Below are 15,672 nucleotides of genomic sequence, written 5' to 3'. Positions count from 1 at the left end.
TTAAAATTTCCCAGTCTTAATTTCAGCTCTATCTACAGATTGATCCATATATACATTTCCTCTTATGCTCCCTGTTTTTCCCATTTTATCGTAATTCTTTCTGATTATTGTCTTGCTTCCTGTAGCCTATTCCCTCTCATTCTGCTTCACACCTTTTATAATACCACCCATTCACCTTGACCTATAATTTCTATGTGGCTACTTTTCCTTCATTACTACAATTCCTTGACACTAGAAATGTTCCTTCCCATGCAAAAATAGTCCTTATACTTCCTTTTCAGAAAACAATATTACTTTGCACTTTTATTTGTTTCTTACATTTTAATCATGTCCAGCTTTAAACAGCAGTAGAAAAAGAAAGTTAATGGCACAGTGGTATAGAAAATTCAAAATTTCAACACTACCATGTTATCTAAACATTTCACATATATAAGTAAGTCTAACACATACTCTGGTTAATACAAATCTCCAGAAGTCCTTTAGATTTGACCATCAGCCTCCCTAATTTCCCTTTGGTTTCAATGTCACACCCTTATGGATGGACTATGTACAGGCCCAGTATAGCTCCAGTGTGAATGTGGGCATGGATAGGATGTTTCATAGGAGTAGGACTTTAGGTCACAAATTTCTCAAGTTGTAAGCATGAAGCTTTATGTAAATTTATGAAATCTCAAATAATGTCTAATCATAATAATATCAGGGCACGTCAGACCATATTCAATTGTAGCCCAGATATGCTTCTTTATGCCAGGAAAATTTGAAAATAGGTGTCTTTTTTTTTTTTTTCTTTTTTTTTTTTTTCTTCCTTTCCACTGAAACACATTTGCAAGTAGTAAATGCTTCTTAAGGCTGGGAAATTCGGGACTATTTCCATAACAATGGGTTTTAGAGAAAGTTGTCAGGTCTGAGAAATAAAGCAAACCTGTCAAGTTTCCCTGGTCATTAGCAGCCAAATTGTTCCTGCCCACTTCATCTACAAAAGCTGACTGATATGAAGTCTTGTGACACTGGAAGATTTATATTCTCTTAAATTTATTCAGAATAAATACTGTCCATGCAGGATAGAAGCCATACAGTATGAACAAAGAACATGCTATATTTAAGAGGACATTACTGACTTGCAAGACATATGGCAATGCTTCCTGAAGTCAGAAATAAAATGTAATACTTGTAATACAGCATGTAATACTTTCTGTACTCCACCAAATTACCAGGGAGACAGATTGTGCTTTTCTGAGTATACTGACAAATGTCCCTTCTCATTATGGTTTTGCCCTTTTTATATTACCATATCATTATTCTTTTTCTTTTGTATTACAGTGTGCAATTTAGATAACTGCATTCTTAGGCAATTCCAGAACATTGTTTTATTTTCAGAATTGTTGAGAAAGTGATCAGATATTTATTATTCTTTTGCTAATACAAATTCATCACTAAAAACATACACCTCAAAGGGAGCAGACCATTGCATTCAGCCAAGCCGCCGACTACTCCAAGGGTCACAAAATAGCATTTATAACCAGAAATAAAGTGTGTCACTTCTTTCTAATAAGATTTCAGAACTGACTCTCGTTGGCAGCCATTTTACATTTGTGATGCTAATAATGAGTGGGAACCTGATGTTAGTAATTAGTAGCTGATTTCTTTTATAATCTTTTCTAACAATTTTAGCACAGAAGCATGCTTTCCTCAGGTTTCTTGTTGTTTCAGACAGGCACTTGTGTGGCGGTTGCATAAAAGCAACTGTAGCCTGGCAAGGTGGCTGAACGAGCAAACAGCCTTCTCTAGCTTGTGCCTAAAATAAGAAAGCAATGAGGTCCACCTAATACCTGTGTGTGTTTATTTCCACAAAGGACCAGAGAACGGTCTGAGCTCCAAGCTGTTCTTTTCAAGTGGCAGCATCCCCCCACCTTTACCCAAAACGCTCCCCTAAAGACTCTACACCCACAGGGGACGCATCCATTGCCCCCCTGCTTCAGGTGCGCACCTTCCCCACTCCTCTCCCCTGGGCTGCTCCACCATGAAGCTGCCCACAGGGCCACAGCCCTGCACTCAGGGACACAGGGTGAGGACATCTGGGGACATGGGATGACCAAACCCATCCTTTCTCTCCATGGGCGCCACATGGGGCTCAAAAGTGTGTTTGCTTCTGGGGTGGGCTAGTGAGCTCAAGCCTGGAAAAGATGCAATGTCTCTTCCCTCAGAGCAGCTGGACATGGCCCAGTTTATCCTCAAAGTCCTTTCCCCCAAATCCTCCAGTTAAACCTGCCTGGCGTCATGCTCGCCTCAGCTGGGAGCAACCACAAGATACAGATAGAAATACAAGAGTCCGCACCATTGACAAAAATTCCTATTCTTTTCAGCCACAAAGAGAACCAGCCATTTTACTCCGTATGGGAGGAAATGAGGAATGGATACAATTCAGTACAAAGGAGAGATAAGATCAGAGAAAAGATAATTCTCTTCACCACGGGAAGTGCTGGGTGAAAATCTTTGGCAAGCATCAATGTAAGAGACAAGTCAGATGATGATCATGGTGGTCCCTCCTGATCTTAAAAATCTACAAAGCTTTTGTATGTCCCCAAAAACCTGGGGAAGCAGGGAGTCTCAGCAGGCAATTACTTGAGTCCACTGCTTAAGAAAGGCAGTAGGGGTCAAATTGTGTACAGAAAGGTTTCTTTTTTTTTTTTTTTTTTTTATTTTAAATGAAGAAATCTAATTAAAATGATAGGAATTTCCTGGGGAAATTCTCAGCCTGTTCATTTTTTAAGATCCTTTGTATTAAAAAGGTGTTTGAAGTCCTTGAATTTTTACCTTTTAGCCACCTTTAATCTAATTTCTAATCTCTTAATAGCCTTAATTGAGTTCTGAATACTTTAAATTATTAAACATCTTTGGGGGATTATGATTTGTATTTCTGGCTATACAAAAACAATATCAATTGCACAACACCCACCCTCCAATATTTATGTCAAATTAAACCATCAGGGATGTAAGACATATACTCTAAGGGTAAGATATTTGCCTTTGAAATACTATTTTGTTTGTGCTTGCAAGCTGGTTGAAGGAGATGAGTGATGAGAAATGAGGAAAGAGAGAGATCTAAACATGGGCCCGAAATTAAGCATGTGCCATTGTCTTGTTGGCCTCTTCACCCCATGGGCAGCGCTAGCGCCAACGCTGCATGCCAGCCAGCTGCAGGGCCTGCAGGGGTGGGGGATGCAGGCCCCAGGCAGCCCCTACAGCTCCGATTGACCCAGAGATGGGACTCCATGCTGCCTTCATGCCTCCATGCTCCTCTAGCACTGAGTGAAAGGGTTTGTTAAGGGGTTTCGCTAAGCCCTGCCTGCATCCTCAGCCTCCGGAGAGGGACTTACCACAGCCAGTGGTGGGTTTCTTCCTGCAGCCCCCACCCCAGGTGCCCTGAAGTCCCCCTTCTCTTCCAGACCCCATTGTCTCTTCACATTCACATGGCCCCAGAGCTGCACCATCCTCCAGGTCTCACACCCAGGGCCCCTCTCCCACCACACTGTCACCTGCCTACCTGCATCCACAGAGCCCAGCGGGCAGCCCTGTGAGCTGGCTTGGGTCTCCAACTACATCTGAGACCTCTTGTTCCTCTAAAATTTCCTAATCTGCCCTGCTTCTACAGTCCTCCTTTTTCAGAAGCTTATTACCTTTCTGCACCTGGACCTTCCTCCTCCTCTTCCTCCTCTATTTACCTGTAGATCCTGGTATGAAGGCCATTTGTTATTTCCCCTACTCCCTGTCATTCCAAATTTTCCTTGGGAGATATCTGCCCTGGCAGGAACAGCAAATCTTGCACATGTTGGGGTCTGCCCAGACAGCATTCTGAAGACAAAAGGATTTGGGAAAAGATGACAGAAGGCAGTCCTACCAGCTACAGGACAAACCTGGTGCCCATATTCAAGGAGAATAGCAACTTGCTACTCTCTAGTGATGTGGGTACAGCATCCAGGCCAGATATTTGCAGCATAAGCTAATACTAATGGAAGAGTTCAATTCTTATCAAGTAGAAAAAAAAGCTTCCCAAAATGTGTATCTTGTAAAAAACAGGATTTTTTTTCTTATCAAAACACAAAAGAGCTTTCTTAACTTAAAGAAAGTATTAGCCTTTTTTTTTTTTCTGTTTGCTTGTTTGTTTTAATTTGAGTGAGTTTATTAGATCTCAGCTTTAGTTGTCGTTAGGTTACCTGCCACTTGTTTTCATCTTCCTCCCTCTAGAAGAACCTGTTTTTACATCCAGCATCAGATACAATCTTTTGAAAGATGAATTCTTTTCCCTAACTTCAGGGTAGGATTTCAACTTGTCATTGCTAAGCATCTTGTATGATTTCTAGAGATGCTAGCAGAAAATCCATGAAATTTCTGAGGAATCCACAGTTATGCTTATATACATTGCTTGTAGCCACTGTTGAGTCTGTCTTCTTCCAAATAAAACAAATGCCACTTACTATGCCAGTGTTAGAGCTCAGATCTAATTTTGTCACCTTTATTCAGGCTGAGTTGCCCTATTGATTAAATAGGAACAAAAATATATTATTTGACATATTTGGTCTATTAACTGATATTATTTACAGTCTGTATTGCCATAGCAGCTATGTTTGCTGGGCAAACTCTAGGGAGTTGTGTTTTTGGCAGTGTACCATAACAAAAAGGCAACACCTTCTCCTGTGAGCTTGTGAGCTGAGGTGATGATCCAGGATGTGTGTGTGCCCAAACTTACCTGCTGGGGCTGTCCATCCATGCCCAAGGACATTCAGAGAAATGACATCTAAGCAGATATATATAGTCCATACACCCAGGTTCAGGCTTGTACTTCAATCGTAAACTCATTATTTTTATTTTTATTTGATTATTGATTTTTACTGTGTCTACTTCTACATTTACTACATATTAAATTAAGTTACCTAATAAAGACACATATATCTAGATTAAAACAACAACAACAATGACAACAAAAACAGTCCTTTTTAATGCACTATGTGGACCAGAGTAATTATAAAAGATGAGTTAGGACAATTCTGCAGTTCAGCATCTGTGCAGAAGCATGCCCCATATGCTTTACATAAAAGGCCTGACTCATGCAGGTGTGACTGCAAGGTGAGGGCCACTAAAATAAAAAATTAAAACAGCTAAAAGACTTGGGTTAAGGATCATTGGCTGAGATACTTTAGTTTAAGAAGGTCAACGTGAAAAGTCATTCAACTCTCCTTTGGACTTCTTACCCTAGAAAGAGAGAGCAATAATAAAATCAGGCAGCAATAAATTTAGAGCAAATTAAAAAAAAATACTTTTATGTAGCACATGTCCTGACTATAGAATTCATTGCAGTAATAGGTCATCGAGTTAAACACTACGGCTGGATAATTTTATCATCACTCATGCTGAGCCAAATCCTCCTCTCCGTGGTCAAGCCAATGGTCTTCAGTGAGACTGAAACAAGAACGTTTGCCCGAGTAAAAGCAGGATTTACCCCAGTACTTATGAGATTTCTATGCTCAATGAAAAGAACTATAAAGGTAATTAGAGCCTGTGCTCTACACATCCTCTATGTACTGAAGTGGGGGAGTAAGCTCCCTTTTACTGTTCCATAATTTACTAGAACAACTACAGAGGGGATTTAAAGTAATAGGTGCTGACCACTGGTACAGTATTGGGTCACAGATGCTTTACTGAAAAAAACAGCTCTAGCTCCAGATTACTCTGCCAATCTGTAGGGATCATTATGCATTCTGTAATTATGAAGTATAGGATCTGGTACACATGCACTGAGAACTTACTTCCTCTCTCCTCACCCATAAAGAACTTTTCATTACAATGAGAATTGCACAATGGTGTTATAAATTATATGCCAGGTTTCAGTCTGATCTTGGGTATTCATTTCTAAACCTTTCAAAACACAGGTTTCTAATTAAAATTATGACACGCTCTTTCAACAACAATAACCCAGTATGCAAGGACCTGCATACCTTTCAAACCTTTCATAAGGAAAAAAAGTCAGCCCTAATTTGCAGGAGAAGTTTATTGTTTCAGTGGCTTTGGGTAATGAAACCTTAGAAGCAGACTGCCATGTCAGTGTGCTGGCAGGGGTATGACCCAAGGGACACACGGCTAGGGCCAAATCTGAGGAAAGTTATACTGTCAAAGCCTCACTTCTCAGTAGAAGGAACTTTCTTCTCAACTGTAAATGCAGTCTTTAATGTGTAAATAATGCTGCTAAAGGTGATGTTAGGGAGCCCCTTCCTGTGTCTCCAGGGGGAGGTTGCCAGCCCTGCTGCTTCAGTCCCACCTAATGAAACGAGAGAGCTCGTGTCGCTGCCCATGCTATGCGGAGGGATGCCTTTGCCATTGCTTCAGGGCTGAGGGAATCCTCATTTTTCCCCACGTACGGATATTAAATGTCAGCGTCAGCAGCTGGCATTCTGCAGCCGACGCCGGCAGAGGGGACATCTCGATGGCTGTCGCCTCGGCAGGAGAAGCAGGGGGAATGCAAATGCAGGCAGAGCTCTGCACTGACCAAGCCACAAGAATACCCTTTGGCGGTGTTAATGCTCCTCCTGGAGTTCTGGGAGCAGAGGCTCCTGGAAAGGGTGCCTGAGAAGCACCCACGGCCATCCTAGGAGGAATGCCCCTGTGCTTGGGAGCGATTCCTACAGCCAGGCGCTGTGGCACGGGGGCTGTGGGAACTGCCCCTCTGGGGGGGCGCAGGCCAAGCCCTCGCTTCTCCGGGACGACACAGCCTCTGGGGTGGGACACAAGGAGGAGAAGGCAGCTCTGAGGCTCCCAGGCACCGCGGCTGGGTTTTTCGCACCTGCAGCCACCACCCCTCGGTGCTGCACCTCAGGGGCCGCTGCTGCGGGCTGAGCAGCCCCCATTACCTCACCCTGGGGGCGAGGCAGGCGAAGTTAGGACCTCTCCTCCTCTTTCTCCTCCCCGGGCAGCCCCCCCGCCCCCCCGCCCCCCCCCCCCCCCCATCATCCGCACCCACCCGCCAGCGGGGCCATCACAGGCATTCAATAGCCGGGCTTTCCTAAAAAAATAAATAAATAAATAAGACATATATGTGGATAGAAAAAAAAAAAAAAAAACCTTCACCACCCACGCGGAGATGCTTTTTTCAAGAGGAAAAATAAATAAATAACCCCCAAAGAGCATCACGGCCGTCCTGCAGCAGGTGCTCGGCGCTGCCGCCCCCCCTCCCCCCCGCACCTTGCGAGTCATCCCGGCCTCCCCGCCCCGCTCCCCCGCCCCGGGCGGCCGTCGGGTGCCGCTTGCCATCGCGCTGGGAGATATTTTCGGGTGGCAGGAGCCGCCTCGTCATTTCCGCCAGGAGGAGAAAAAGACACCGGCGCGGACAGAGCCGCAGAGCCGCAGCCCCCCGCTCGCCGGGGAGCGACCCCTCGGCGGGGCCGGGCCGTGCCGAGCCGGGCCGGGAGCTGCCGCCGCCGCCGCCCGCGGGTCCACGGGGGCGGGAGGCGTCGGAGCGTGCTGCTGCTGCTGCCGCCTCCTCCCCTTCCTCCTCCTCCTCCTCCTCCTCCTCCTCCTCCCCCTGCCGCCGAGCCGGCAACATGAACTGAAATCCCCAGAGAGGCACAGAGGCGGCGAGCGAGCGGAGCGGAGCGGAGGCAAGCGGGGATTTAGCGGCTTTCTTCATCCTCCTCCTCCTCATCCTTCTCCTCCGGGGGGAGCCCCGGCTCCGGGCAGCGCGGTCCCGGCGCCCCGCACAGCCTCACCCCTCGCCCGGAGAGCGGCGGCCGCCCGAGCCCCGCGCCGCCGAAGCCCCCCATGGCCCTCATTATGGAGCCCGTCAGCAAGTGGTCGCCGAGCCAGGTCGTCGACTGGATGAAAGGTGAGCGGCGCTGCCCCCCGGCGTCCCCCCCCTTCCCCCTATCCCCGCAGGTGCGGGGGGCTCCGCGGCTTCCCCCGCACCGGGGTCCCGCCTCCCGGCCCCGCCGGCTCCCCCCGCGGTTTTGGGGAGGGGGCTGCCTTGGGGTGTGGGGGCAGCGCGCCCCCCTCCGCCCCCGGGCGTGGGGAAGGGGCCGCAGCGACAGGGGGCGAGCCCCGCGAGCATCCCCGCCGGGAGCGGTGCGAAACGGCTCCCCAGATGTAAAAGTTTAACCTCGTCCGTGGGGTTGGGGGGGGGGGGTGGGATACGGCGGCGGCGGCCGGCGGTGCTACCGGGGGGGTCCGGGCCGGCTGCGCCTTGCCTCCGGCGGAGGGCACCCGGGCACGGCCGGGGTCGGGGTGCCCGGGGCCGGGGGTCGGCGCCCAGCGATGCCCGGTTGACGCTGACCTGGGTGCCCCGGGCTGCCTTCGTCGGGCTGGGACTGCTCCTCTGCCTTCTCCCGCTCCCTCACCTGTCCTCCCCTCTCTCGCCCCAAATAAAGTCTCTGGAGAATAAAACTCGGGCTTTCTGGAAATGCTTTTCTGGCATTCTGAGTACGCTGCTTTGAAACTGTAATTTAAAAGGGTTTTCTTTTTTTTCTTTTTTTCCCTTCTCATTTTTACATTCAACTTAGTCCACAGCTGTGTTTTGGATAAATCGCCATCTAGTATTATATATCTTTTTATAAAGATAGAATGACCGGATGGGTACAACTTTTGAACAACTGCTACATTGTGGGAGTTCTTTATAACATGCTGCGTGCTACTAATGTGACAGTTTCACCATCCTTAAAATTTCAGGCACATAGCATATGTTTTCAGTTATTCCATCCTGGCATTTATAGCTGTTGAGTTATAATTATGTTAAGTAACGCACATAGTTCTGCTCTTTCTGAAGTGTTCTAATCCACAGAGTTATAAAAACAGAATAATGCGATGCTTCATATTCGAAGAAATTAGCAAACATCAATAAAAAAAAAAATGAAGGAGCTACAGATGATCAGCATTAAAAGCGAGCCCCTTTCAACTTCAAACTGTTTTATTACAGCCATTTAACTTCCAACATTTTTCCTTCTAAAAAAAGACTGCGTAGGAGTTTTTTCAAATCAATGTCTGAGATACCTCCCCCATATTTTGTGAACACACACGAAAAATAATGAATTTGCAGATACACTTCTGAAGTGTTTGCAAAATGCAGTAACACATCAAATGCTTTTCATAAATGACAGGTGAAGTGCATTACATGCTCTGTTTCTACATTGCATCAATATAAAAATCAGTTATTTAAAAACAAGAGGCTGAGTAAACAAAATCCAATATTAAAATTTTGTGGGGCTGGAGGAAGGTTTGTGGTTAAAAGTCCTTAAATAATGCATAGAGCTGTAGGTCTGTTTTTAAAAATAATTAAGTGAAGTTTACCAAAAAAAAAAAAAAGTTATTGCAATCACACCTACAGTTTGGATTACGAAGCTTGCTTTTAAATGTTTAATCTGTTTAGTTTGGTGCAAATGCTCATTTGTTTCTCTGAAGTACTTTCATTCTTACTGAGCAAGCAAATATATCTTGCTTCAAGCTTTCATTTCTTTATTTTGTATTCTGAATGGCAGATGAAACTTCATCTAGAATGACGTGCATAGAGATAAACCACCTGCCTTTGGCTGGTGATGCAATTTCAGAAACTGAGCCTAGAAATGAGTAAGACCGGCAGCTGTGTGCAGGTCCTGTTCTGCCTGGTGGGCAACACCTCCCAAAGTTTGGGGGAAGGACTGTAGTGGGTAAGGGCTGCAGCAACTTCGTTTTCCTCAGTTATCATCTGAAGTTTTGCAGAACGTTGTTGCTGAAATCCAGGTGAAAAGAGGTTCTTCTACCTCTTTAAACACATCATCTCCAACAAATTACGTTTCAGAAAGTCTCAAAAATAGCTTATTTACGTTTGTAATTTGAAGAGGTATCCAAGACAGGTAAATGCGTGAAGTGTGAATGGATATATCTTTCTCTTGAGAACTTTGGGGTGAGTGCGTTAGTGGTTTGCATTAATGGCAGTCAATTCTGGTCTGCATAAATTACATTCAGCTTCAAGACACGAGGATATTTTGCTGAGTTACTGGGGTTATTTTATGGAATTATAAATGCTGAACTTGGTTTTAACCTCTTTCTTTAAATAAGTGCCCCTTTATGTAATATGCCTGCTAAAAGCAGCTCTTTAAAGAGCATTCTTCAAAACAGATTTCAGTGTTCAAAGCACAATCCTTCCTGCAAAAGGAAAATCCTACTGTTTAACATTGTTTACAGTTATCTGAAAGCGAGGGGAAATGAAACACTTTAGATTTTATTGCTCTCAGTGCTTTTGTGATGGTCTTGCTGGTATGACCTGAACATTTGCAATGAATTCCCTGTCTGGAATTCTTTATTTCGGGAAAAAAAACAGCCATTACATCAGTGGCATTTTGTTCAGAGCAGTGATAAAGCATCAGAACTGATACCGAAGATGTGAGAAACGAAGACAGGGAAAGTACTCCAACCCTGAGGCGTTACATAAAAGTGCTGAGCTCCCGGCCCGATGGCTGGATGGGGAGTCAGCTCAAGACGGTGGATGTTCTCTGAATAGATACAGCCTCCCCAGTGTGCTCTCATTTTTTAATTCCTTAGTATCCACAGTTGTTTTCTGAATCCGTTACTGCTCTTTGGACTGTTGCTCTGCTCGTAGGTGGAGTTGGGCATGGAGTTGGTTATGTGTGCAAGTAAGCAACTATCTCAATTTTAACCTATGAAAACGTGTATGATAGAAGCTGTGGATTAAGTATGTGAGCTAGTTGGTGTTAACTAGTTAAAACTTCACAACTGAAAATGGCAAAACAAATGGAGCTTCTGTTAGCAGGCGAGTTTCTGTATATTTTTGAGGTGAACCCACTGATGCTGCATTAACTGTCATAGAGCTGGAAAAAGAGCAGATGAATTAGCTCATCGCTCCCACAGGATGGCATATTGTACGTGGAGGGTAAAATTAATATTTAAGTTGATTCAAGATGTGCATTATTTTGCTTTTCCATATATTTAGTACTAATTATAAAGGCCCTGCATGGATCAGTGAGCTGCAGCTTTGTCAATCAACTCCTCTGCCTCTCCTTTTGAGGACATATGTTGCTTCCACTCCAGCGTTGCAAGACGTTGACAAGCTGCATAGGCGAGCACCGTTGAACGTCATGGCTTTCACTGAGTTGTGAAGGGAACGTGTCAGATATGCTTTGGATTGCTAAGGCTCTGAGGAAACTCAAAGGCAAGACATGCGATTACTTCCCAACCATCAGGAGGTTTTTAACTGGGTCTTGTAATTTTGCTTCTTTTGTTTGAGGCTATTTATAATGGCTGTAGTTCGATAAGGGCTAGCAGCTTCTAACAACATTCTAGTTTTAATTCAACACTGTTCTTGCAATGGCAGAATCTGTTCAAAAAGCCAATCCATCTGGAAAAGTCAAAATTACCTTATCTAACAAAGCTTAAATATTTATTTTTTGTTTGTTGAATGATGGCTCATAGAGCTTATACTAAGCTCATATAGCTCACACAACAACTGTTGTAATGGTAGTCATACTGAAGAAGCTGAAATCTGAGGCAAGGAGGTGCTCTAAAGGCTCTTAATGCTAAAGAATTTGGCCTATTTACCTATGTGAAGTCTACTTTATCAGCACTGAGAAGAATGTAAATCTTTAGGAGGACTGGGGAGAGAGTGGCGTGAATGTGTTAGCGAAGTGAAAGTGGAGTGCAGAAGTCCCCCATTTGGATGATGAAACATTACATGGACTTAAGAACTGAGTTTCTGTCTGCTCTTCATGTACAAAGGTTCACGTCCATTTTCAGCAGTGTGTGTTTGCCTGGAGTTGTCGTGGGCTGCTGACCAGTTGGTGTAATGGGAATTACATGTTCTTCAAGAAAATGCAAGAGTTTGTGGAAATGCTCTGAAACAGGACTCTAACACTTAATAAAAAACAACAACAACAAAAAAAGTGTTGCTGTGGGGACCCTTTTATTCCTCTTTCTGTGTGCACAGCCCTAGGACTTCTGTGGCAATACCCAGGTCCTGTTGCAGTCTCTGAACTATTAGGTAGCAACAGGGAAGCTGATCAGTGAAGGCACATAACCTTTCACAGCACTGGGGTCTAGAAAATGGATTTAAGCTTTATAAATGATAAAAATGACCACTGTATCCAGGGTTGCTGTCAGGCCTACTTTAAAAGCTCTTTTTTTTTTTTTTCCTTAGTTTTTTCTGAAGAAGACTGTTACGGGCAGAGGTTAGGAGAGAGCTTTTTCTGTAGTGTGGGATGGACTGTGGTACCACAAAGGTCTATGAGCATCTGCCTTATGGTAGAGAGGTGGTGTGCTTGCCCATAGTTATGGGCCCTCATTTTGGGCTTTCAATTTTATCTTCATTTTCATTGGTTTATCGAGTTAAAGGTTCTGTTATATGCTACTTCCCTTCATGTTGTTTTTGATAGCAAATGCAAATATTAGAAGTAATACGAAAATTGTAGAGTTGTATCAGGGAAACGAAAGCTGAAAAATTAAGAGTATGAAAAATACTTGCATTCTGAAACTTTAGTTCACTGTGAGGGTTGTGGTAGATGACTGATGAGCTGCAGAAGAGTCATAAGCTTGAATAGTCATTGCTTATTGCCATATGTAGAATAGATCAGGTGTTTTACATTTCGTCAGCATTAAAACTTTTTTTTTCCTTCCAAGAAAAGCAAACTGAAATTCTGCTGTATCAGAAGGTACATATAGTACTCCATTAGCTTTGAAGTGATGCTATGAAATGTAGCCATGAATTTCACTGTAAAGCCTAGCAAGAAAAGCTGTGGAAAAGCTCTAGAATAATATGAAGTAGTGCCATAGTTGGAGCTTAGTTTTGATGGACTCCTGAACTTGTTAATTTACATGTAGTTACTCTGTTCATAAGAAAGTAATAATAATTTCAGTAAGATAAGGCCTTTGTGGAGAGGGGAGTTTTTAAAAAGACTGATTGTTTCTGTCAAGGGTTAAACTGTACTTTTCCAAACTTTAGTTTTAAGGACCCCAGTGTTAAAACTGCAGTGAAAGCACCACTGAAAGATACCTCTCTAGCTTTTTTTTTTTTCTGTGAATCTTTTACTTCTTACTTGCCCTTATGATATTAGGAATTTTAATAGCATCAATGGCTACCACATCAGTTACAGCGATATGTTTTAGAGTATTCTGGTTTGTGATTAGAAAACCTCTCTTGTCATTGTTTATCAACAGAAAATAAAACTGAAATTGAAACTCCTGTGTGACAATGCCTAACAGCCCTGGTGTTGCCATAGCAAAGGCAACGTTACATAAGCAGCCGCTCCGCAAATAATTCACACAGCCAAATTTTAAGCATAACAAGAACATCCATTTCTAAATTAATGATATCTCAGAAGGGAGCTTTCCTAGATGAGGTGATCTCACTCGTTGCCAAAATTAATGTGCTAGTTGGGAAGCTCTTTCAACACTGCCCCTTTACACCTTTATTTTGTTTGAACATATTGTTCTGTTTCTGAAACATCTGTTAGTTTAAATATGGCCTCACAATATGTTTTCTCAAGTGTTTTTTTCTTCCAACAGTTCACTGAAGTTCTGTATTCTGATCTTATTCAGATTTATTTGCATGTTGCTGTATTAAACCAAGCAATTTACAAATGCCTTTTCTGGTTAAAGGCTGTCAAGCAAAGCAGTGATATAAACCAGATCATTTCTCAAATGAGAGTTTTGAAATATGTATACATACGTATTTTTAGAATCATTGGAAGTAGTCTTCTAGTGCTCTGATAATAATGAAAGAGGCAGTTTTCTTTTCTAAAACCCAGACTGGCAAAGGATCTGTTCTTCCCGACTGATCCTGCAAAGGGTCAGCTAAACATTTAACCTCAGTAAAGTTACTGCAGCATTTGATTGTACTGCATTTCTCAGAGTCAGGTAGTAGTATTTGTTACTGATTTCCAAAGGAATAGGGCAAAGCTGTTTCCTGAGAAAATTCTTCGTGTATAGGCTTGCATTCAGGGGTATGCTACTAGGAGAAAGAAGAAGCCTTTTCCTCAGGCTCCCATTCTATGTGTCTTCTGTTTCTTTTTCAAGAGGTTAGTATTTCCTAATTAAATCATAGGATAACCGGAATGGTGGTCATCTGCAGCAAGCACCCTTAGCAGGATAGCTTTAGATTCCTTGATCCAAATAAAACAAATTTGTACTACTGTCACACTTATTGCTTAAATAATTCGTTTAAAGAAACATTTAAACATTCAGTTTAGAAGCTGAATGGTTATCAAAACAAATGCTGTTGAGTACGGACTCCCATATATATTACTGAACAATTCAAATTCTGGAAGGTCTGTGTTGTGAAACTATGAATACCATATTTTCTTCATTCTAGTCTTCCAGCTTTTCAAATGCATCTACTTTTCTCTAAAAAGGTGAAGAAGTATGGAGATGGAGTTCAGCTGTATTTCTCAAGAAGAAAAATTGGGGTCGGGGGGGCTAATATTTGACCCGTGTTATAGACAAAATACAGAGGAAATGAACTGCCGTATGAACGTCCTTGCAGCACTGAGCAGGGTATTTAATTTCTTATTGTGGGACAGTTGGACATAGCAGGACGCTTGCTCTTAAATTTAAGATAACCTCCTCTCCTGGAGCAAGCATCTGCTGCTTCTGACAGTATTCCTGCAAGTGAAGTGTTGGAAGACACAGCTCCATCAATCTGTGGCACCCAGGATGAGCATCATTCATACATACATTTCTCCCTCATTGTACATGGGGGTTAGAAGTGATAGAAGATAACAGGTAGATGAAGTGACTTTTTTTTTTCTCCTTTATGTTTCCAGTGCAGGGATCTCTCAAGTCATTTTAAAGCACTAGAGGCTTGAAAATCTAGTGTTTTTTTTTTTTTTTTGTTCTGCCTATCTGCCAAATAATGTCATCTCTGAGAAAATAGCTGTGGATGTGATCTTTTAGGGTATTTGGCTTTTTTTTTTTTTAAAGTAGAAATTTAGGGCACTTGATACCTCAGATGAAGTGCCTAAAACAGTAATTTCGAAGTGTTTGGCCTTACATGATTAACATCTGCTACAGTGCCATATGGTAGGAATTTCCAAGTAAACTGTTAATTAATATATGCATGTACCAGAGTAAGCTGTAATTAAACTATATTCAACTGAAGTGTATTATTTTAATATAGTGGGGTGCAAAGTGCTGTTCTTCTGTATTATACCTTTTCTATTGTGTGAAAAAGAGGGCAAAAACTTGATGAGAATGAACTGAGCCTTTAAATTAAAGGTTCAAGTGCTTTTTTTTTATAAACAGTTTAAGACTTGCATCAGCATCAAACATCCACTGATTTAAGTGGAACAGGGTCTTCCTCTTGGTAATGATGAACTTTAGATTGCTAATGCTGTGGAGACTCCTCTGCTAGGATTTTACTGGCGTTTGGACTCTAACACATGGGGACACTGTACTTTCATCTGGTGAAGCCAGTATGTTAAAAGTGGCAGTGTGCGCTGTGTGGGTAGTCAGTGGATGTACAGCTGAGCTGTTCAAGCATGTGAGCCATGTTCATATCACTTTAGATATCAAGCCAGCAGGCTCTTATGAATTCCAGAAATGGCCAAAAACATATATTTTTTCCGTTCTTTTAAAAAGGTACAGACCTGGCTGCTGGGTGACACTGCCTATGTGAAATGCCTATGCCACCTGGGCTAGTACCTCCAGTGG

The 15,672-nt window shown here is 43.1% G+C and overlaps 1 protein-coding gene across 9 annotated transcripts in view; it reads left to right on the top strand.

Moving 5' to 3' along the window:
- The first annotated feature begins 7,467 nt into the window (after positions 1 to 7,467).
- Positions 7,468 to 15,672, top strand: part of CNKSR2 (connector enhancer of kinase suppressor of Ras 2) — a 219,597-nt gene continuing 211,392 nt past the window's right edge. For all 9 annotated transcript variants that reach the window (XM_048066777.2, XM_066980934.1, XM_048066773.2 and 6 more), the window contains exon 1: positions 7,468 to 7,873. In XM_048066777.2, the coding sequence (XP_047922734.1) occupies positions 7,810 to 7,873 (64 nt within the window). In that variant the 5' untranslated portion in view covers positions 7,468 to 7,809. The remainder of the gene's footprint in view (positions 7,874 to 15,672) is intronic.

The sequence above is a fragment of the Anser cygnoides genome, chromosome 1 (genome assembly GCF_040182565.1).
Source record: "Anser cygnoides isolate HZ-2024a breed goose chromosome 1, Taihu_goose_T2T_genome, whole genome shotgun sequence".
Classification (NCBI taxonomy): Eukaryota; Metazoa; Chordata; class Aves; order Anseriformes; family Anatidae; genus Anser; species Anser cygnoides.
The sequence above is the reverse complement of the archived record's forward strand: the minus strand, read 5'-3'. Positions and strand labels throughout refer to the sequence as shown.